This window comes from Aethalodelphis obliquidens, unplaced genomic scaffold (assembly GCF_003676395.1).
Source record: "Aethalodelphis obliquidens isolate GAN/ISIS:26980383/991018 unplaced genomic scaffold, ASM367639v1 scaffold105, whole genome shotgun sequence".
NCBI classification, from domain to species: Eukaryota; Metazoa; Chordata; class Mammalia; order Artiodactyla; family Delphinidae; genus Aethalodelphis; species Aethalodelphis obliquidens.
The window spans coordinates 491,731-516,081 of NW_020838049.1; the positions used below are offsets into that span (position 1 = coordinate 491,731).

The following is a 24,351-nucleotide window of genomic DNA, read 5'->3' on the forward strand; positions in this document are numbered from 1 at the left end:
CAGCTGCAGCACATTGAATCCCTCACTTTCCCCAACGAACCCACCTTGGAGGTTTTTGTATTTTCCCTTCTGATTTTCTAAGGTGCCTGCTTCCCCATCACCTTAACAGCCTTAGAGGTCGTTTCACTTTGTCTTCTTGCTTACTAGGTCCCGCCTTGTTTGAATGTGTTTCTTTAATTACTGATGAGATGACACATTCTCTACATGTTTATTCACTACTTGAATTTCCTCGAGTGCGAATGTTCCTGTCACTCTGGTATATGTTAACCTGTCCTTTAGGACAGAGCTGCCCAGTCTGCGGTAAAGTCAATTATCGTATCTACCTTCCTGGGGTAAAAGGGTTCCAGTGAATATTAAGGAGTTGGTAGTACATCCTCTTAACCCTTTCCCATATATATTACTATGGAGTAAAAGGGTTGTTAAAGGTTGTTTACAATCTGTCTAGCTTTCATTTGCTACCTCACCATCCCACCCCTACACTGACCCCTATAACCCCATCCACTAAACATAAGGGTCTGGCACACATTAGGTACTCAACCCAGAGCAACAGATGAGTGAAATCTCTGACCCAGCTGCCCGTGGTTCCCAGAGTGCTTTTGTTTTGCTCAAGCTATTTCTTTCACCTGTATTAATTGCCCCACTTAACTTCCCCAGCTACTCAGTCTTCAAGATAGATGAGCACCTCCTCTGAAGCCTTTCATGACACACACCTCCCTCCCTTGGTAGAAATGATCTTTCCCCCCTTTGGACACAGTGTACATGTCTTATTATAATCCTTCTTATCTACTATATAACCAGTTGCTATGTGAATGTTTCACTCAGTCCAACGTCAATATCTTAAGGCACTTACTTTGCTTTGTGGCCCCTGGTAGGCACTCAAAACAAACTTGATAAATGAGTAAATGAATGAACTAACAAATAAAATGAAAGCTCTTTGTGCCAGAAAAAGCAAATAAAAGGCATTCAGGTAAACGGCAGTTGTTGAAATCTGAGCCAAGGTGTCTGTTAGTGAGAACTAGGCTTATGGGCTTTCCACGTCTCACGGCAGCCCATCAGCAAGCTGCGTGTAGCGTCCTGTGCTAAGGGTTAAGATGAAATGCTGCAGCAAGAATGCTAAATGATCCCTGCCCACAAACGACTGTTTATTAGAGAGATGAAAGAAAAAAGAAAAGATGTTAAGGCAGGAAAGCACATGAGGAGACAGTGTTTATAATCCCTTACATAGTGCTTTAGACGTTGGTAAGTTTTTTCACAGACACTAGCTCACTTTTCCTCACAACAACCCTGTGAGGGGCTAGTACAGGTATTAGGATCCCATTTTACAGTGTAAGAAACTGATGAATAAATAATAATAATAAAAGTGTCCAAGGGTACACAGTTAATGTGAGAGAGACAGAATTTTGAACCCAGCTCTTTTATCTCTAAATCCAGAGCTCATCACTATATATAAAATATAAGTGAGACTTAAGCACCTAAGTCACAAAAAACTAGAATAAATCAAAATAAAAAATAAATCAGAGCCCCTTGCCTTTTTAAAAGATGGATTTGAGTGGAGTTATGGACATATTATAATCAATGAAAATTTCTTGACTGCCTATCGTGCTTAATTCCTGGTCTAGGTGCTTGATAAAGTGAGAGGCAGGACCCCTGCCAGCGAGGCACCCACACTGTGAGGTGCAAGATGCTTACATAAAAAGAGAAATGATAACACACAAAAAAGTAGTTTACTACATGCAATATGAGTAGATAGTAATAATTCTGGGGAAAAGTGAACATGTAAGGAAGGATCTCTCAGGGAAAGTTCCTGGAAAAAGAGGAAGAGTCAACAGGCAGGTTGATTAGCAAGAGTGATTGCAATATGAAGCAAAAGTAAAGGATTCTTGTATTTAGAGATAAGATTGGAGAAGTAGGCTGGGACAAGATAGCCAATAGAAGAGCTTGAAGCCTGGAGGGATGGGAAAGGCGTGCTACACAGGTAAGGTATGGAAATGCACAAGGAATGAACTTACATCCAGAGAAACACAAGCACACAGAGGCATCCTGGGGTAATAAAGACAAATGCGGAAAGAGAGGGAAAAACTGCCAAAGACGTTGAATGCTGGAAAGATTATTTGTAGAATGTTGGGTCAATGTTTATCCTGCATTTTTGACACATCTGTGAGCTGGAAGGGGCTATCTCTACCAGACTCATTTACATTTTAAGGGGAAATGCCTGTTGTTGAGATGTGGTCCCTCCCATTCAGATCATTTATAAAGGTGCAGCTAAGCCCTCATTCCTTCCTTTTCCTACCTTCTCTTTGGTGTCAGAGCTATCAGGTCAAAGCAATGCCATCCTGTAATAAGGAGTGCTATCCTCAAAAAAGCACTGAACTTAAAGAAGATCTGAGTTCAAGTTCCAGCTCTCCTACCTACTAGCTTTTGTCCACAATTTATTTAATCCTTCTGTGGAGCAAAGTCTTATTTGAAAATAGGAGTGATAATAACTGCTTTGCAGGATTGTAAAAAGGATGAAATAAGATTGTGTGAAAGAGCTTTAAAAACGTAGAAACACTATTTAACAGTGTTATTTGAGGAATATCAAACCATTATTTGTTGTATATTCAATAGTATTTTTTGAGCATCTACTTTGTACCAAGCACTGTTCTAGGGGCTTAATAATGACATAAAGTGTCAAAATGCCTTCCCTGATTAAGCTACTTATCACAGAATCTACACCTGCCCTCAGCCACTATGACCTCACCACCAACACCTCCCCACCACTCAAAGACCTGGCCATACCTGATTGGGGCAAACGTGAGCACCAGACCCAAGCTGCGCCAATCATATTCCCTTCCCAGATAACAGAAATGATTCCATGAAACTGGGTCAAGTGGTAACCCTACAGAAGCAGATTTTTATTACATTTTCTGTATTTTATGGGAAATATGCTTCTTCCATAGCTGTGTCATGTATATGGTGGAACACAGATGACGATCATGAACTTCTGCCACTCAGAGCCATGGATCTGCCCGGTTCCCGTGCTTTATGAAGCCTGACAGTTCATCTTTTCCTTGGTTCTGTGATAATCTGAACTTTAAAACATCTTTTTACTTGAATAAGCTTGTAAGGGGTGGAATAGCGTTCCCCCAAATTTCATGTCCACCCAGAACTCAGAATGTGACTTTATTTGGAAATAGAGTCTTTGCAAATGTAATTAGTTAATATGAGGTCATATTGGATGAGGATGGGCTCTAATCTAATGATTGGTGTCTTTAAAAGAAGAGGAAAGGACACAGAAAGACATGCAAGGAGAAGACAGCCACGTGGAGACAGAGGAACAAACTGGAGTTACATTGCTACAAGCCAAGGAACATCCAGGGCCACCAGAAACTGGCAAGGGATTCTTCCCTAGAGCATTCTGAGGAAGCATGGTCCTATCAACTCGTTATTTTCAGACTTCTAGCCTCCAGAACTGTGAGAGAATAAAATTCTGCTGTTTTAAGCTAGTTTGTGGTACTTTGTTGAGGCAGCCCTAGGAAATTAATACAGGTGGGTTTCCGTTCTTCGCAACCAAATGTTTATGACTAAGATGCATTTGTGACAGATTATATTTGAAAAGTCTAGACCAGTGATTCTCCAAACATGATCCATGGCCTACTGATGGACCTTAAGGATATTCCTGATGGGTCATTACATGACACAAACACACAAGTCGTTTCTCCAGTTATCATGGGAAAATAACTTGCAATTTTATAGGTTTTTATTTTTACATACAGCTAAGGTTTACCTAATAGGAATCTACCAAGTAAGATGTTAGGGGCTACTAATGTTTAGAATTTGTAAATTAAAGTTAGCATGTTATTTAAGTTTACCAAGAAGGATTATTCATCGTTTCTATGTGCAACATTGTAAAGTTCCTGTTCATGCACACTTGAAGATAACTGAAATTCCCACTTTTGGGAGAGGGATGTTAATAGCACCATTCCCAGGAAGTCATGGTTTTTAAGAGCTGTTATTCCTGCTTCTTAATTATAAACCAGCTTTGCTTGGCACCATCGATACCAATTAAGTTTGTTGTGAGTTTGGTTAACCTAACTGCACATAGTGTTAACTGCTTTAATATGTTAATTTACACTTTTCCTATAACGACTTTAATATCCAAGTTGAGGTTCAATTTTTGTCACTAGTAATCTATTACTAAAGTCAATTTATAATTCCTCTGAACTTTGCTTATGCTTTATTGAAATGTGTTGGCTATTAATTTATTCTATTTAAGTAACTAACAATGTATTATCAAGGCAAGTGATAAAATTACTCATTTTTTGAAAAATGTATAGGGCAGTATTTTGGAATATAAAATCATAGGAACAGTATCATATTCCTCCCCTAAAAGTGAGTAAACAATTCCTGTTGTTCCTCTCTAGTTCTTTATCGTCACTGCGTCATATTTTTCACAACAAGAAAAAGAAGGAGTTGGGGGATGAAAGGTATGTGGGACAATAGTCTTTTTGCCTCTTCAATGCTCTCCGGCCAAAAGTGTGAGAGCCAATTGCCTGGATTTAATGCTTACGAATTTCCATAGCATCAAGGTTTTTAATCAGAAAACCAGTAAAAGCTATTAGAAAAGTGATGATGACCGTTTGATAAAGATCCAAAGCTGCAAAAATTATATTTGAACGTGGAATGCAGACCCTCCCAGATGCCACACTCTGCTTCTGCTTCTTGAAACAGTAGATTAAAAAGGAAAGAAAGAAGTACCAAGACAAGATTATAAAACTGGTGTGTACTTTATATGCTTACATAACATGTTCAATGGATATTAACAAAATATAACATAATGATACCGTTTATAAGAAATCATAGGATTTATTTAAAATGTTAATGTATTTGAACACTTAGATATTATTGTCCAGTAATGGGATACATGTTTAAAGTTATTTGATATTCTTCTATCTTTGGTCAGGTTCCCAGAAGTGAACTTTGGGATGAAAATGAGTGCAAATGATTTACTAAGGAAGGGCTTCCCTGAGCAAGCTGTTAGGGAGTGAGGAAGCTGGACAGGGAAGGGGAAGAAGCCAGGCAGGGATATGTTTTCAGGAGAAGTGCTGGCCCCAACCTGACCCTACAGGGAGCTCTGGAGCGTAATCAGGATGGGGCAATTGGCTGAGCCTTCCTGTTCCTGCACCAGGGGAGGGGAAGAGGAAGTCCATGGGCACTTCTGGCTCTTGGTAACCCAAAGCAGCTCCCCTAGCCTGAGGTTGTCCTTAGAATCAACAGTCACCTGTGCAGGGAGTTAGGAGCTAAACACACAGAATTGGCTCAGCGGATCTGAGGGGGTCTGGACAGAGCTGACCGTCTGTGTTTGCCACCCTTTGATCTTATCAATGTACCTTTGGAGATGCCATCAAACATTTACATTTGAGTAGGATGAAGGTGTTCTCATGCAGCTCAGCCACATGGCCCCTCCTAGTGCTAGAAGGATGGGACCTGGGACTACGAAGATGAGCCAACCACCATGTTCGGTGGATTTAGTATATTCGGTGATTCTGCCAAGGGTTAAAGTGGCAATCTTCTTAAAATCTCTTGCCATATCTAACTTTTACCTCCCAACTTGTTTTAACTTAAACTTTTTATTTTCAGAAAATTGTAGATTCACATGTGATTGCAAGAAATAACACAGGGACATCTCCTGTAAGCTTTACCCAGCTTCCACCAATGATAACACCTCACAAAACTGTAGTACAGTAACACGACCAAGATATCCACATTGATACAGTCAAGATTCAAAACAATTCAATCACACAAGGATCCCTCATGTTGCTCTTTTACAACTGTACTCACGTCCCTCTCTCCTACTGACTCCTTCCTTAATCTGTTCTCCATTTCGATAATTTTATAGAAACAACATTTCAAGAATGTTATATAACTGTAGTTTTATGGTATATAACCTTTTGGGATTAGCTTGTTTTTGCTCTGCATATTCTCTGAAGATCATCTAAGTGATTGTATCAGCATCTCATCTTCTCATTCTTTTTTACTGCTGAGTAGTATTCCATGGTACGGATGTACCACAGTTTGTATAACATTCACACACCGAAGGAACATTGAAGACTTTTCCAGTTTTAGGTCATTACAAACAGCGCTACTATAAACACTCCTGTACAAGTTTTTATGTGAACGTAAGTTTTAATTTCTCTGTGATCAATGCATGGGAATACAATTGTTGGGTTGAATGTTTACAGTTGCATGTTTACTTTTTTAATAAACTACCAAACTGCTTTTTGGACTGGCTGCACTATTTTACAGTCTCCCCAGGAATGTATGTGTGATCTACTTTCTTCTCATCCTAGCCAACATTTAGTGTTGTCATTATTTTTCATTTACTCGTCCTGTTATGTGTATAGTGATAGCTCATTGTGGTTTTAATTTGCAGTTCCCTACTGGCTAATGATGTTGAATGTATTTTCACCTGCTTTTTGCCATCTGTATACCTTCAGTGAAATGTCTATGCATGTTTTTTGCCCATTTTCTAAGTCAAATTTTTATGTTGAGTTTTAAGAGCTTTTTATTTATTCTAGACATTTGGTTTGCAAATATTTCCTCCCAGTCCACAGCTTGTCCTTCATCCTCTTATCAGAGCTTTCACAGATCAAAAATTTGTATTTTTTTCTCTCTCTTTTTTTTTTTTTTTTTGGCTTGCTCCCCAACCAGGGATTGAACCCAGGCCCTCAACAGTGAGAGTGCAAAGTCCTAACCACTGGACCACCAGGAATTCCCAAAAATGTGTACTTTTGATGAAGTACAACATACCAGTTTTTCCTTTAACAGATCATGTCTAAGGACTCTTTGCCTTGCCTTATATCCTAAAGACTTTCCTCTATGTTGTTCTTTCCTAAAAGTTATCACAGTTTTACATTTCACACTTAAGTCCATAATCCATTTGAGCTAATGTTTACATAAAGTGTGAGGTTCATTCTTTTGCCTACAGATATATCGCTGCTCCAGCATCATTTGCTGAAAGGCTATCCTTCGTCCACTGAGCATAATGCCCCTTAGCCTCCTCCCAGTGGAGTCCCCAGGGCTGGTTAAGTGCCTCCTCTGTAGGCCACAGCTCCTAAAAGGCAGCCTTTTCACACAGCTCTCCCACCAGATTCTGTTACTGCTCCCTCCCCTACTCCTTCACTGGTTGAAGACCACTGCATCCTCCCTTGTGGCTTCTCCATACTTCGCCCACACCTTTGTCAATAGTCCCTTTATCAAACTCTCCTCTAGTCACCTAATTTAAGTGAGCCAGCTGTTTCCTGTCAGGACCCTGATACATCCTACAGATGATAAATTTTCCAAATCCCAAACAACAGACATATACTGTCAGTCATCACAAAGCAATAACCATTTATTTTTTTTAAGTTGTTTACAGGTATTTATATACAAATGGATTTCCACCTTAAGACAGATGAAGATAAGGATGTGACATCAAAAGAGCATGCAGGCAAACACTTCTTTTGTTGTTTCCCTTTAACTGTGCCCGTTGTTGCAAGTGTGGTGTTTGCTCATCCAACTACCACACCGTTACAGTCAAACACTGACCATCTATGTGTCCTGCTCAGGCCAGCTATACTCTTTGCATCATCTTCTATCAAGAACTTCTTCTGGCCACCCAGTTATCACTCTGCTCAACCAGAAGGAGACCACAGCCCTGCTCTGTCTCTGTTAAGATAATAAGATCACCCATAAACTTCGCTGATTTACACCCATGCTCATCCCCTTTACGAGGACAAATAATCAAGAACTACAGTGTATGCAAAATTGAGGAAACATACATTATTTCCTAGTTGTATAAAAGGAAACAAACCTATCTAAGAAGCCAATGGCAGTAAAAGTAAATTAAAAGCATAAACCTTCACATAAAAATACTAGAGTTCAGTGTGCTTGGTTTCTGATGATTTCTCTGTGAAAGAAGTTTCTCTCATTTTACTTAAAACTTAGCAAACGTTTCACAATTACAAAGATTAAGTTGTATCTACACAGCCAAAGTGAAGTGGAATTAAGGCAATTGTCCAGATAACTCAAGATAAAAAAAATAAACACAAAAAACTCTAAAATAATGGCCATATCTCTATATGCAAAGGCAGGTAGAGGGCTGAGACCGAAGCCGTTTTCTGCCACTCAAAATAACCAAATCTACTTCTACTACCATCACTTATATTTTTCCAAAGTTTCAGTGTTTTTGACTGAAAGCCTCCAGATCTCTGCTATCTGAATGATGATCTCAATGAGCACAGACACAGACTAAAGGAAAAAGTTGCAGTTTCAAGCTTAATTATACAGACTGGTTATCAACACTGACCCCTAATAAATGAAAAATCTGCCTTTTATAAATTCATATTATGTTAGGGCTGAAATGGACCTATGAATTCACCTAGCCCAGCTCCCTCATTTTATAGACAAGGAAACTGGAGTCCAGACAGGTTCAGCAAGTTGCTCAAGGTCACAATGAGGCCCAGTCCAGTGCTTTTGCTTAAACAACGCTTCATTACATCGTTGGTTTACCAAGTGTGCCTGCATGTGTCAAACCTTTCCAATTGTTTCATTCAGTGTTTTCTCCCTGGTACATTGTGCCTGGTCATATCTAGAAAAGGTGCTAAGGATACATGTAGATGAGGGCCTATGATTCAGTCACCGCCAATCAAGGGGATATTTCCCCATACTTTAAAATAAATTCGGTGCTTTAAATAAGAATGGAACCAATTTGGAGACTGAATATGAAGAACACTGGTTTGTTTGCCATCTTTTAAATCCATGCACTCATGAGCTCTTTTTTGGGGGGAAGGGTGAGGGGGAGAGGCAAGGCGGGAGAAATACGATGAAATCAGAAATGACATAGATTTGGCTTCTTTAGTTTGTCATATGTTGCATACAAACAGTCCGAATAGCAAAGATTGAGAAATACTAGGACAAAACATTTGGGCTCCAGCCCTTTAAACGGCAAATGGGACAGGCCAATGAAACTGACCAATGCTTTCAGTGGCCCTTGATTTGATTCCACTGGTATAGACACAGTCCAAATTCAATGTCAAATTTATTTTAACACTGAGGTGAAAGGGTTACCAAACAGAAAATGTAATAAAGTCAATAACTATTAAGCAAATGGCTTCTTATTTTTATAACAAGGAAAAACTTTTTTGGCAAATGTTTTTATAGTTATAGAATATGAAGACATTTAGAACTAATCTCCCCAATATGAAAATGTCCCCAAATTATCAAGTTGAAAGGCACATACCACTGCCCCAGCAGTTCATTCAAGTTGTCTTCAGCACGTGAAATTTTAATTGTGCTTTTTTTAGTTTGTTATCAATGCAATATGGCCTTAAAAAGTGACATCCGTGCATATGTATACTTTCTTTTCAAAGGGACCCATCCTCTTCCCCTTTTCTGATTTTCACTTTCTGAAGATCAATTTTTGTTAGTTCTTTGTTTTATAAAGGACCTAGTCCATGATGGTCTCAGAAAGATACACTTCGCAGTTTGTGCTCTAATTTATCTAGAAACCAAGTGTGAATTATTTTTGTGTCCTAATACAAAATGGACTTTCCTGAAGTATCAGTGTGACGGTACTTCCATACTGTCATTTGTTGGAATGCAAAACTACTGGATTATTATCTTTTCTCACTGGTTGTTTAAGGCTTACTTCGCTTCCAGAAGAGATGATTGGCAAACTATTATCCATGTGGTATCTGATAAGGTGGCCAACATTATCAAATACATGATCCTTGGTCCTCACCTTGAAAAGGAAATACAAATGTATTTAGGTTAAATGATAATGGTTCTCCTGAAACGCATAAACAATCATAGGGTAAAAACAGACATATCCTTGAATGAGGTAACTGCTGAATAAAGAAAAATAAAGATACTTTTCAATTCTGGATCCCTTAGTAAACAATTTTCTCATTCCCAATTGCATTTGTTTTAATTTATTTTTTTTAAGATTTTTTTTCCTTTGATGTGGACCATTTTTAAAGTCTTTATTGAATTTGTTACAATATTGCTTCTGTTTTATATTTCCTTTTTTTTTTTTTTTTTTGGCCCCGAGGCATGTGGAATCTTAGCTCTCTGACCAGGGATCGAACCCACACCTGCCTGCATTGGAAGGCAAGGTCTTAACCACTGGACCACCAGGAAAGTCCCCCCAATTACATTTTATTGGAGTATAATTGCTTTACAATGGTGCGTTAGTTTCTGCTGTATAACAAAGTGAATCAGTTATATATATACATGTATCCCCATATCTCCCTCTTGTGTCTCCCTCCCACCCTCCCTATCCCACACCTCTAGGTGGTCACAGAGCACCGATCTGATCTCCCTGTGCTATGCGGCTGCTTTCCACTAGCTATTTTACATTTGGTAGTGTATATATATCCATGCCACTCTCTCACTTCGTCCCAGCTTACCCTTCCCCCTCCCCATGTCCTCAAGTCCATTCTCTGTGTCTGCATCTTTATTCCTGTCCGAGGTTCTTCAGAACCATTTTTTTTTTTTAGATTCCATATATATGTGCTATCATATGGTATTTGTTTTTCTCTTTCTGACTTACTTCACTCTATATGACAGTCTTTAGGTCCATCTACCTCACTGCAAATAACTCAATTTCGTTTCTTTTTATGGCAGAGTAATATTCCACTGTATATATCTGCCACATCTTCTGTATCTTATCCATTCATCTGTCGATGGACACTTAGGTTGCTTCCATGTCCTGGCTATTGTAAATAGAGCTCCAATGAACATTGTGGTACATGACTCTTTTTAAATTATGGTTTTCTCAGGATATATGCCCAGTAGTGGAATTGCTGGGTCGTATGGTAGTTCTAGTTTCAGTTTTTTAAGGCCTCCATACTGTTCTGCATAGTGGCTGTATCAATTTACATTCCCACCAATAGTGCAAGATGGTTCCCTTTTCTCCACACCCTCTCCAGCATTTATTGTTTGTAGATCTTTTGATGATGGCCATTCTGACCCGTGTGAGATGATATCTCATTGTAGTTTTGATTTGCATTTCTCTAATGATTAGTGATGTTGAACATCCTTACGTGTGTTTGTTGGCAATCTGTATATCTTCTTCGGAGAATGTCTATTTAGGTCTTCTGCCCATTTTTGGAGTGGGTTGTTTGTTTTTTTTGATATTGAGCTGCATGAGCTGCTTGTATATTTTGGAGATTATCCTTTGTCAATTGCTTCATTTGCAAATATTTTCTCCCATTCTGAGGGTTGTCTTTTCGTGTTGTTTATGGTTTCCTTTGCTATGCAAAAGCTTTTAAATTTCTTAGGTCCCATTTGTTTATTTTTGTTTTTATTTCCATTTATCTAGGAGGTGGGTCAGAAATGATCTTGCTGTGTTTTATGTCATAGAGTGTTATAGAGTGTTCATAGAGAGTCATAGAGTGTTCTGCCTATGTGTTCCTCTAAGAGTTTTATAAGTGTCCGGCCATTTAGGTCTTTAATCCATTTTGAGTTTATTTTTGTGTATGGTGTTAGGGAGTGTTCTAATTTCATTATTTTGCATGTAGCTGTCCAGTTTTCCCAGCACCACTTATTGAAGAGGTTGTCTTTTCTCCTTTGTATATTCTTGCCTCTTTTATCAAAGATAAGGTGACCATATGTGCATGGGTTTATCTCTGGGCTTTCTATCCTGTTCCATTGATCTATATTTCTTTTTTTGTGCCAGTACCATACTGTCTTGATTACTGTAACTCTGTAGTATAGTCTGAAGTCAAGAAGCCTGATTCCTCCAGCTCCGTTTTTCTTTCTTAAGATTGCTTTGGCTATTGGGGGTCTTTTGTGTTTCCATACAAATTGTGAAATTTTTTGTTCTAGTTCTGTGAAAAATGCCATTGGTAGATTGAGAAAGACTGCCGTGAATCCATAGATTGCTTTTAGTAGTATAGTCATTTTCACAATGTTGATTCTTCCAATCCAAGAACATGGTATACCTCTCCATCTCTTTGTATCATCTTTAATTTCTTTCATCAGTGTCTTATAGTTTTCTGCATACAGGTCTTTTGTCTCCTTTGGTAGGTTTATTCCTAGGTATTTTATTCTTTTTGCTGCAATGGTACATGGGAGTGTTTCCTTAATTTCTCTTCCTGATTTTTCATCATTAGTGTATAGGGATGCAAGAGATTTCTGTGCATTAATTTTGTATCCTGCTACTCTACTGAATTCATTGATTAGATCTAGTGGTTTTCTGGTAGAATCTTTAGGACTCTCTATGCATAGTGTCATGTCATCTGCAAACAGTGACAGTTTTACTTCTTCTTTTCTGATTTGGATTCCTTTCATTTCTTTTTCTTTGATTGCTGTGGCTAAACCTTCCAAAACTATGTTGAATAATAGTGGTGAGAGTGGACAAACTTGTCTTGTTCCTGATCTTAGAGGAAATGGTTTGTTTTTCACCATTGAGAATGATGTTGGCTGTGGGTTTATCATGTCTGCTTTCATTATGTTGAGGTAAGTTCCCCCTATGCCTACTCTCTAGAAGGTTTTTATCATAAATAGGAGTTGAATTTTGTCAAAAGCTTTTTCTGCATCTGAGATGATCATATGGTTTTTATCCTTCAATTTGTTAATATGGTTTATAACATTGATTGATTTGTGTATATTGAAGAATCCTTGCATCTCTGGGATAAATCCCACTTGATCGTGGTGTATGATCCTTTTAATGTGCTATTGGATTCTGTTTGCTAGTATTTTGTTGAGGATTTTTGCATCTATGTTCATCAGTGATATTGGTCTGTAGTTTTCTTTTTCTGTGACATCTTTGTCTGATTTTGGTATCAGGGTGATGGTGGCCTCGTAGAATGAGTTTGGGAGTGTTCCTCCCTCTGCAACTTTTTGGAAGAGTTCGAGAAGGATAGGTGCTAGCTCTTCTCTAAATGTTTGATAGAATTCACCTGTGAAGCCATCTGGTCCTGGGCTTTTGTTTGTTGGAAGATTTTTAATCACAGTCTCAATTTCAGTGCTTGTGATTGGTCTGTTTATATTTTCTATTTCTTCCTGGTTCAGTCTCAGAAGGTTGTGCTTTTCTAAGAATTTGTTCATTTCTTCCAGGTTGTCCATTTTATTGGCATAGAATTGCTTATAGTAATCTCTCACGATCCTTTGTATTTCTGAAGTGTCAGTTGTTACTTCTCCTTTTTATTTCTAATTCTATTGATTTGAGTGTTCTTCCTTTTTTTCTTGATGAGTCTGGCTAATGCTTTATCAATTCTGTTTATATTCTCAAAGAACCAGCTTTTAGTTTTATTGATCTTTGCTATCGTTTCCTTAATTTCTTTTTCATTTATTTCTGATCTGATCTTTATGATTTCTTTATGATTTTATTTTATGATATTATCTTTATGATTTCTTTCCTTCTGCTAACTTTGGAGGTTTTTTGTTCTTCTTTCTTTAATTACTTTAGGTGTAAGATTAGATTGTTTATTTGAGATGTTTCTTTTTCCTTGAGGTAGGTTGTATTGCTATAAAATTCCCTCTTAGAACTGCTTTTGCTGCATCGCATAGGTTTTGGGTCATTGCGTTTTCACTGTCATTTGTTTCTAGGTATTTTTTTATTTCCTCTTTGATTTCTTCAGTGATCTCTTGGTTATTTAGTAGTGTATTGTTTAGCCTCCATGTGTTTGCATTTTTTACAGATTTTTTTCCTGTAATTGATATCTAGTCTCATAGCGGTGTGGTCACAGAAGATACCTGATACGGTTTCAATTTTCTTAAATGTACTGTGGCTTGACTTGTGACCCAAGATATGATCTATCCTGGAGAATGTTCCATGAGCACTTGAGAAGAAAGTGTATTCTGTTGTTTTTGGATGGAATGACCTATAAATATCAATTAAGTCCATCTTGTTTAAAATATCATTTAAAACTTATGTTTCCTTATTTATATTCATTTTGTATGAACTGCCCATTGGTGAAAGTGGGGTGTTAAAGTCCCCTACTATGACTATGTTACTGTCGATTTCCCCTTTTATGGCTGTTAGCATTTGCCTTATGTATTGAGGTGCTCCTATGTTGGGTGCATAAGTATTTACAATTGTTGTATCTTCATCTTGGATTGATCCCTTGATCATTATGTAGTGTCCTTCTTTGTCTCTTGTAATAGTCTTTATTTTAAAGTCTATTTTGTTTGATAGGAGAAATGCTACTCCAGCTTTCTTATGATTTACATTTGCATGGAATATCTTTTTCTATCCCCTCACTTTCAATCTGTATGTGTCCCTAGGTCTGAAGTGGGTCTCTTGTAGACAGCAAATATTGTTTTTTTATCCATTCAGCCAGTCTATGTCTTTTGGTTGGAGCATTTAATCCATTTACATTTAAGGTAATTATCAATATGTATGTTCCTATTATCATTTTCTTCATTGTTTTGGGTTTGTTATTGTAGGTCTTTTCCTTCTCTTGTGTCTCCTGCCTAGAGAAGTTCCTTTAGCATCTGTTGTAAAGCTGGTTTGGTGGTGCTGAACTATCTTAGCTTTCACTTGTCTGTAAAGGTTTTAATTTCTCCATTGAATCTGAATGAGATCCTTGCTGGGTAGAGTAATCTTGGTTGTAGGTTTTTCCCTTTCATCACTTTAAATATGTCCTGCCACTCCCTTCTGGTTTGCAGAATGTCTGCTGAAAGATCAGCTGTTAACGTTATGGGGATTCCCTTGTACGTTATTTGTTGCTTTTCCCTTTCTTTCAATATTTTTTCTTTGTATTTAATTTTTGAGTTTGATTAATATGTGTCTTGGCATGTTTCTCCTTGGATTTATCCTGTATGGGACTCTCTGTGCTTCCTGGACTTGATTGACTATTTCCTTTCCCATATTAGGGAAGTTTTCAACTGTAATCTCTTCAAATATTTTCTTAGTCCCTTTCTTTTCTTTTCTTCTGGGACCCCTATAATTCGAATATTGGTGCAGTTAATGTTGTCCCAGAGGTCTCTGAGACTGTACTCAATTCGTTTCATTCTTTTTTCTTTATTCTGCTCTGCGGTAGTTGTTTGCATTATTTTATCTTCCAGGTCATTTATCCATTCATCTGCCTCAGTTATTCTGCTATTGATTCCTCCTAGAGAATCGTTAATTTCATTTATTGTGTTGTTCATCATTGTTTGTTTGCTCTTTAGTTCTTCTAAGTCCTTATTTAACCATTCTTATAGTTTCTCAATTCTATTTCCAAGATTTTGGATCATCTTTACTTTTACTGTCATTACTCTGAATTATTTTACAGGTAGACTGCCTATTTCCTCTTCATTTGTTAGGTCTGGTGGTTTTTACCCTGCTCCTTCATCTGTTGTGTGTTTCCCTGTCTTCTCATTTTGCTTAACTTACTGTGTTTGCAGTCTCCTTTTCACAGGCTGCAGGTTCATAGTTCCCATTTTTGGTGTCTGCCCCCAGTGGGTAAAGCTGGTTCAGTGGGTTGTGTAGGCTTCCTGGTGGACAAGACTGCTGCCTGTGTTCTGGTGGATGAGGCTGAATCTTGTCTTTCTGGTGGGCAGGACCGCGTCCGGTGGTGTGTTTTGGGGTGTCTGAGAACGTAGTATGATTTTAGGCAGTCTCTCTAATAATGGGTGGAGTTGTGCTCCTGTCTTGCTAGTTGTTTGGCATGTGGTGTCCAGCACCGGACCTTGCTGGTCGTTCAGTGGAGCTGGGTCTTAGCTTTGAGACGGAGAGCTGTGGGAGAGCTCCACCAATTGATATTACGTGGGGCCAGGTGGTCTCTGGTGGACCAATGTCCTGAACTTGGCTCCCCCACCTCAGAGGCTCAGGCCTGATACCTGGCCAGAGCACCAAGACCCTGTCAGCCACAAGGCTCAGAAGAAAAGAGAGAAAAAAGAAAGAAAGAAAATAAATAAATAAATAAAAATTTTAAAATAAAAAATAAATTTTATTAAAATAAAAAAACTAAAAAGTAATTAAAAAAATAAAAATAAATTAAAAAAAAAGAAAGAAGAGAGCAACCAAACTAACAAACAAATCCACCAATGATAACAAGTGTTAAAAACTATACTAAAAAAAAAAAAATGGACAGACAGAACCCTAGGAGAAATGGTAAAAGCAAACCTATACGGACAAAATCACACAAAGAAGAATAAACATTCACACTCACAAAAAGAGAATAAGGAAAAAAAATATATATATATATACATATATATATATATATATACATATATCTATATTAAAAAAAAAGGAAGAGAGCCACCAAATCAATAAACAAATCTACCAATGATAATAAGCTCTAAATACTAAACTAAGATAAACATAAAACCAGAAACAAATTCGGTGCAGAAAGCAAACCCCAAGTCTACAGTTGCTCCCAAAGTCCACCACCTCAATTTTGGGATGGTTCGTTGTCTATTCAGGTATTCCACAGATGCAGGGTACATGAAGCTGATTGTGGAGATTTAATCTGCTGCTCCTGAGGCTGCTGGGAGAGAGTTCCCTTTCTCTTCTTTGTTCGCACAGCTCCTGGGTTCAGCTGTGGATTTCGCCTCGCATCTTCATGTAGGTCGCCCTCAGGTTTCTGCTCTTCACCCAGACAGGAGGCAGTTAAAGGAGTGGCTAATTAGGGGCCTCTGGCTCAGTCAGGCCAGGTGGAGGGAGGGGTACAGAATGCGGGGCGATCCTGTGGAGGCAGAGGCCAGCGTGACGTTGCAACAGCCTGAGGTGCACCACGTGTTCTCCCGGGGAAGTTGTCTGTGGATCATGGGACCCTGGTAGTGGTGGGCTGCAGAGGCTCCCAGTAGGGGAGGTGTGGAGAGTGACCTGTGCTTGCACACAGGCTTCTTGGTGGCTGCAGCAGCAGCCTTAGCATTTCATGGCCGTCTCTGGTGTCCATGCTGATAGCCGTGTCTCCTGCCCGTCTCCAGAGCTTGTTCAGGCAGTGTTCTGAATCCCCTCTCCTCGCGCACCCCGAAACAATGGTCTCTTGCCTCTTAGGCGTTCCAGACTTTTTCGTGGACTCCCTCCTGGCTAGCTGTGGCGCACTAGCCCCCTTCAGGTTGTGTTCACTCAGCCAACCCCAGTCCTCTCCCTGGGATCTGACTTCCGAAGCCCGAGCCTCAGCTCCCAGCCCCCACCCACCCTGGCGGGTGAGCAGACAATCCTCTCAGGCTGGTGAGTGCTGGTCAGCACGGATCCTCTGTGCAGGAATCTCTCCGCTTTTCCCTCTACACTACTGTTGGTGCGCTCTCCTCCATGGCTCCGAAGCTTCCCCCCGATCCACCCCCCGTCTCCTCCAGTGAAGGGGCTTCCTAGTGTGTGGAAACTTTTCCTCCTTCACAGCTCCCTCCCAGAGGTACAGGTCCCGTCCCTATTCTTTTGTCTCTGATTTTTATTTTTTCTTTTGCCCTACCCAGGTACATGGGGAGTTTCTTGCTTTTGGGAATTCTGAGGTCTTCTGCCAGCATTCAGGAGGTGTTCTGTAGGAGTTGTTCCACATGTAGATGTATTTTTGATGTATTTGTGGGAAGGAAGGTGATGTCCACGTCTTACTCCTCTGCCATCTTTAAGGTCCCCCCCACCATTACCTTTTTAAAGCAACTGTCATTCCCAGTTAGGAAAATGGTAAACACTGTCACCCAATCCAAATTTGCAAGCAACCTTTTTGCCATGTTACTTTTTGATACATTCTATCATATATATTCCTACAAATATTTTGCCTCCTAGAAGCATGGCCACCTCTGCTCTCTTTTGGTTATTATCTGCATGTAACATCTTTTTCCATCCATTCACTTTCAGCCTATGTGTGTCCTTAAATCTAAAGTGAGCCTCCTATAAATAGCACATGTAGTTGGATCCTGTCCATTTAGCTCTCCATCCAGTTATTCTGCATCTTTTGTTTGGGAAGTTTAATCCACTTAAATTTATAGTAATTATTTATAGAGAAGAACTTACTATTACGAGTTTGATAATTGTTTTTTGTCCAGGATCATTTCTGTCTACAGGTATCCTCCGCTCTAGCCATACCTCTTTTATTTAATACCATTCTACCGCTCTGTTTGCTCCTGTGATTCCTTCCTTATGCTCCAAATGTCTCCCTTTAAAACTTTTGCCCTCTTTCAAGGTTCCTCTTACATGTCAGACCCTGCAAGAAGCCTTTTCAGTTTGCCTCAAGCGGAGCACCCCCTTCTATCCTGAGAAACACCATAATGCTTTGGTTGAACCATTCTTATGTTATTCATCCATAATTATTTAAGCATCGTCTTGTGAAATTATAAGCACCCTGAGAGCAAGGACTCTGTATGTGATACTGATCAATAGTTAAGTGTGAATCCCCGTACTTCCATGTAGGAGGTATTCATTTAACTCACTGAACTGCACTGAGAAGGGCAGAAAGAGGCTGTCCTCCAAGTGATCCTCTAGGGTGGCTCCCACTCAAACCCCTCCACTAGCCTCTATTTACCACTTCCTGCTCTAGCTGGAGGGTTCAAGAAAAAGTAAACCCTTAACCTTAAATACTCTTCAGTATCAGGCTTTAGACCTATCACTCAGAGTAACCTGAATCACAAGATCCTGTGAAACTCTAATGGGGGTCAATAATACCTTGCCTTCGGGATCCACCAGGAGAAGATGTTTTGCCTGGCCTCCCTGTAGCCCACTCAGCACATACTGGCCAGGAGATGTTGTACTCTCTCGAACCAAAAAGTCCCCATCCTTTACCAAGAGGCTCTCTGCTGCTTTCCTGCTCAGCTTGCCGTGGTAGCAGTCTTCATTCCGCAGCTGCTGCTTAATGTGTGGCAAAGAATGTGAGCTGGCAGGCTGGGCCGTGGCACCTGGCTGAACAGTTTCTGGTGCCTCTGAAGTCAAAATACAAAGAGAGACACCACCAAGTTACCTCCTCATCCATCCTTTTGTTCATTCATTCATTCACTCACCAGATATAATTTGAGGACCTACTGTGTGCCAGGCACTCTTTAAATAGTGCTATTTCTGGAACAAATGGGGTTTTTGTTTCTAGAATTTCCAACAGTCTCTAATTTAATGGTAGATCCAAACATTGCCTTTGGCTTCTGTTACCAGGAAAGCCTTGCCCAGGTGCAGTTTTCCTTTCAAATGAGAAATGGAACTGACCCATAAGAACTGCTTTCATAAGTGCAGAGAGAGTCTCTTTATGTCCCATGGGCTGTATGTTAAAGAGAAAGAGGTTTGTGCTGTACCTGGACTATAGATAACTTCTAAAACATTCTCAAATGCTTTGAAAATGCCTACAGTAACTTTGGGCTATGCCCACTTTTTAATATTCAGCTTTTTCTTTTAAACCAAATTACTAATGTGCTTCAGAGATGCTTCTGTCCATCAACGTTAAAGCCGTGCTGAAGCTTACAGCATTCCTAGTAAATGACCACTTTGCTGTTTGTGTAATTCCCCTGCCTGGACAAAGCAGAATTGATCAAGTAGAAGAAGGTAATCATCAGGGAGGCATGGCCTGAGGCAAGTTCCCATGGCTCTACAGAATGTGATCCAGAGTTGAGAGCACTGGGGATGAGAAGGTACATCCAGGTAGCCCTTTATAGTATTACTGGTACTCACAGTAATAACAATTATTATGTAGCTCACATTCATTGAGTATGATAGGCACTGCTCAATGCTTTACATGTATTATCCTGTTTGGCTCTCAAAATTAAATGGGAAGGAAATGGATCTTTAAAAAGGTTAAACGACTTACCCAAAGTCACACTGCTAATACATTGTAGATCTGCGATTTGAAATGAGATCTATCATCAGAGCCCAGGTTCTTAATCACCACACTCTAAAATTTGGCTTGGATGAGAAAATCTTTTAATTTTCAAAACTGGTCTAGCCACTCTACTTCTGTATAACCCACAAAGGTCCCTAAGTAGACAGCAAAGCTATCAGGATGATATACAGCATCCCTAGAAGTAATAACACAAAATTCTCAGGTCTGAATCCAGATAAAAGTTGTATGTTTGCTTATTTATGTATTTTTTTTGGCTGTGCTGCACAGCATGCGTGATCTTAGTTCCCCAGGGAGGGACTGAACCTGTGCCCCCTGCAGTGGAAGCATGGAGTCCTAACCACTGGACCACCAAGGAATTCCCAAAAGTTGTATGTTTAATATGGCAAATTTACTAGGAAAATAACCATAGAAATCAGACTTTGTCTTTTTAAATTCAAAGGATCTTTTGCATAGAAACCAGCTTTCTCTTTATAAATGCAAAGGAATGTTTACATGTCCTTACACAAGGGTCTCACAAATGAGAAATCCTCTTGACTTTAAGTTTTATAACTTACACAAAACAAGTGCCCTGTAGACATAATCCAGTCTCCTATTAATATGTTATAGTTTTGGCACTATTTAAGAACTTCTCTCTGCATATCACAATTTCGATGCAGCATTCATGAATATAACTTTTTCAAAATATCTTCAGTCTGTATCTAGTGGCTAAACATATTCTCCTCTACAATCAGGTTCTACCTATGTTTACCAGAAAAACCTGAAGAAATGTGTCCAGATTTGATGAATAATATTTGTAGTTGGCCTTAGTGCTGCCTGCTTTCAGGCCTAATAGAGAACTTCTGATGAGTAGTTGTGTGTGTGTTTGTGTACGTGAGAGAGAAAGTGTGTGAGTGTGAGGGAGATGCATGCATGTGTATGTAGGTGCACACATCTTAGTGCATGATGGTTTTTGGTTTATTCTGAGATTGTGGAGCACTCTTGGACAAGAACAAAACAAAAGAAAAACAGACATTATATCATCTTGAAAAGAGGCAATAGATCATGGGCCAGCCTGAGGATATGGACATTATTTTCCTAACATAGTTTCCCAAATTAGCACAATTTCAATCATCCAAACATTTGCTGAAAATATAACTTTTCTAAAAGCTGGGAAATTTTCAATCATCCAAACATTTGCTGAAAATATAATTTTTCTAAAAGCAGAATATCTAACATATTTTTTAAACTTTTGTTTTAAGTTTAAAAGTTACACATTTTAAAAAAAAATCTGGTAAACACAGAAAAACAAAGAAAATTAATCACTTTTCATCCTATCACCAAATACAACCACTCTTTAACATTGTGGTGCATTGTCTAGTATGGACTCCTTTTCATACATAAAGTTGACTTTGAAAAATATAATCATAATTTAAATACAGTTAATTATATATAATTTCCATATACTATTTAATGAATTATTAACTTGATATAATTATATTTTCTCAGAAGTACTGACAGTTAAGGAAGCAACAAGGAAGGTTGCTTAAATCACTCTGATTGAACTGAGATCAAAAAAGAAAAGAGTGACAGGAATCATGGAAGAAAATAATCATGTCATCTTGGAGTTCCCATTAGCAACTAAAGACACAGTGTCACAACCAGAAATTCAGGAAAACATAAGATATATATGAATATCCACACCCATATGTATCTGGTGAGTAAAACTTTTGAAATGGGGGAATATGGTTTAAGGAAGAGAAAAAAATCTAACATCTAAAATCTGGATTAAACAATTGCAAGTAATTCCAATGAGAAAGAAAGAACAAGACATTTAAAGAAACCAATGTGAACTGTGAAGACAGCATATTGATGCATTCAATTTTTTTTAAAGCACATGTAAATGGATTTTTTTTGACAGTATTGATCATTATACTAGCAAAGGACAGGGAAAAATTAGATGTCCATCAATAAAGGATTGGTTATACAAATTATGATTCACTCATACAATAGAATACTATAAAACAATTGAAAATAAAAAAGGTTTATGCGACCAACATAGGAGCACCTAAATATATAAAGCAAATATTAACAGACCTGAAGGGAGAAATCAACAGCAATACAATTATAGTATGGGACTTTAATACCCCACTTTCAAAAATAGATAGACCATTCACACAGAAAATCATAAGGAACACTGGACTTAAATTACACATTAGATCAGATTGACTTAACAGACATTTACAGAACATTCCAAGCAAAAGAATACACATTCTTCTCAAGCACACATGGGACACTCCCCAGGACAGATCACATGTTAGGCCACAAAACAAGTCTTAATAAATTTAAGGATATGGAAATCATACCAAGCATCTTTTCCAACCAAAGTGATATGAAACTAGAAATCAATTACAAGAAGAAAATTGGAAAATTCACAAATACATGGAGATTAAAAAACATGCCACTGAACAACCAATGGATCAAAGAAGAAATCAAAGGAGAAGTCAGAATATAACTTGAGGCAAGTAATTTAATTGAAAATTAAAATATTTTGAGACAAATGAAAACTATGTACCAAAACTTATGGGATGCAGCAAAGACAGTTCTAAGAGTCAAGTTTTTAGCAATTAACACCTCCATCCATAAGAAAAATGAAAGATTGCAAATAAACAACCTAACTTTACACCTCAAGGAACTATAAAATGAAAAACAAACTAAGCCCAAATTTAATAGAAGGAAAGAAAAATACAAAGATCAGAACAGGAATAGATGAAATAGAGAGTAAAAATACAATAGAAAAGAAACTAAGCTGGTTTTTAAACGATAAACAAAATAAGCAAACCTTTAGCTAGACTGACCAAGACCAAAGAGAGAGGACTCAAATAAATAAAATCAGAAAAGAAAAAGGAGACATTACAAATGATACCACACAAATACAAAGGATCATAAGAGACTACTCTGAACAATTTTATGCCAACAAATTGGATAGCTTAGAAAAAATGGATAGATTTAGATCCCTAAAAACATACAACCCACTAAGACAATCATGAAGAAACAGAAAATCTGAACAGAAGAATTACTAGTAAGAAGATTGAACAACTAATCAAAAACCTTCCAACAACAAAAAAAGGTCCACAACCAGATGGCTTCATTAGGGAATTCTACCAAACATTTAAAGAGTAATTAATATCAATTCTTCTCAATCCCATCCAAAAAATAGGAGGGAACATTTCCAAACACATTTTACAAGCCCAGTGTTACACTACTACCAAAACCAAACAAGGATACCACAAGAACAGAAAATTACAGGCCAGTATCACATGTGAACATAGATGCAAGAATCCTCAACAAAATATTAACAAACCAAATTCAACAATACATTAAAAGCATCAAGTGGCATTTATTCCAGGTATAAAAGATCAGGAACAAGACAAGGATGCCCATTCTCACCACTTTTATTCAACATAGTATTGGAAGTCCTAGCCAGAGCAATTAGGCAAGAAAAATAAATAAAAGACATCCAAATCAGAAAGGAAGAAGTAAACCTGTTCTATTTGCAGGTGACATTATATATAGAAAACTTTAAAACTCCACCAAAAAAAGAGAAACTGTTAGAACAAATAAACAAAGTCAGTAAAGTTGCAGGATACAAAATTAATACACAAAAATTACTTGCATTTCTATACACTAATAAACTATCAGAGAAATTAGGAAAACAATCCCATTTATGATAACTTCAAAAAGAAAAAGATACTTAAGAATAAACTTAACCAAGGAAGTGAAAGATCTATACACTGAAAACTATAAGACATTGATGAAAGAAACTGAAGAAGACACAAACAAATGGAAAGAAATTTTGTGTTCATGAATTAGAATAATTAACATTTTTTAAATGTCCATACTACCCAAAGCAATCTATAGATTCAATACAATCCCTATCAAAATTTCAATGGGGGCTTCCCTGGTGGCGCAGTGGTTGAGAGTCCACCTGCCGATGCAGGGGACACGGGTTCGTGCCCCGGTCCGGGAAGATCCCACATGCCGCGGAGTGGCTGGGCCCGTGAGCCATGGCCGCTGAGCCTGTGTGTCCGGAGCCTGTGCTCCACAACGGGAGAGGCCACAACAGTGAGAGGCCCGCATACCACAAAAAAAAAAAAAAATTTTCAATGGCATTTTTCACAGAAAAAGAATAAACAATCCTAAAACTTGTATGGAACCACAAAAAAATCTCAACTAGCCAAAGCAATCCTGAGAAAGATGGATAAAGCTGAAGGCATGGTGTGTCCTGATTTCAAACTATATTACAAAGCTAGAGTAATCAAAGCAGTATGGTATTGGCATAAAAACAGACACGTAGATCAACAGAACAAAACAGAGAACCAAGAAATAAATCCATACATATAGGGTCAATTAATTTACAACAAAGGAGCCAAGAACAGACAATGGGGACAGGATAGTCTCTTCAATAAATGGTGCTGGGAAAACTGGACAGCCACATGTAAAAGAATGAAACTGGATGCCTATCTTGCACCATACACAAAAATCAACTCAAAATGGACTAAAGACTTGAACATAAGACCTGAAATCCTAACACTCCTAGAAGAAAACAAGGGGTAAGCTCCTTGACATCAGTCTTGGCGATGTTTTTTTGGATTTGACACCA

At 38.3% G+C, this 24,351-nt stretch overlaps 1 protein-coding gene across 1 annotated transcript in view; it reads right to left on the reverse strand.

The window, feature by feature from the left end:
- Positions 1–7,350: 7,350 nt before the first annotated feature.
- SHC4 (SHC adaptor protein 4) overlaps positions 7,351–24,351 on the reverse strand; it is a 134,326-nt gene continuing 117,325 nt past the window's right edge. The window contains exons 11-12 of the mRNA XM_027096670.1: positions 18,557–18,810; positions 7,351–9,760 (exon numbers count right to left, since the gene is read on the reverse strand). Of these exons, the coding sequence (XP_026952471.1) occupies positions 9,605–9,760; positions 18,557–18,810 (410 nt within the window). The 3' untranslated portion in view covers positions 7,351–9,604. The remainder of the gene's footprint in view (positions 9,761–18,556; positions 18,811–24,351) is intronic.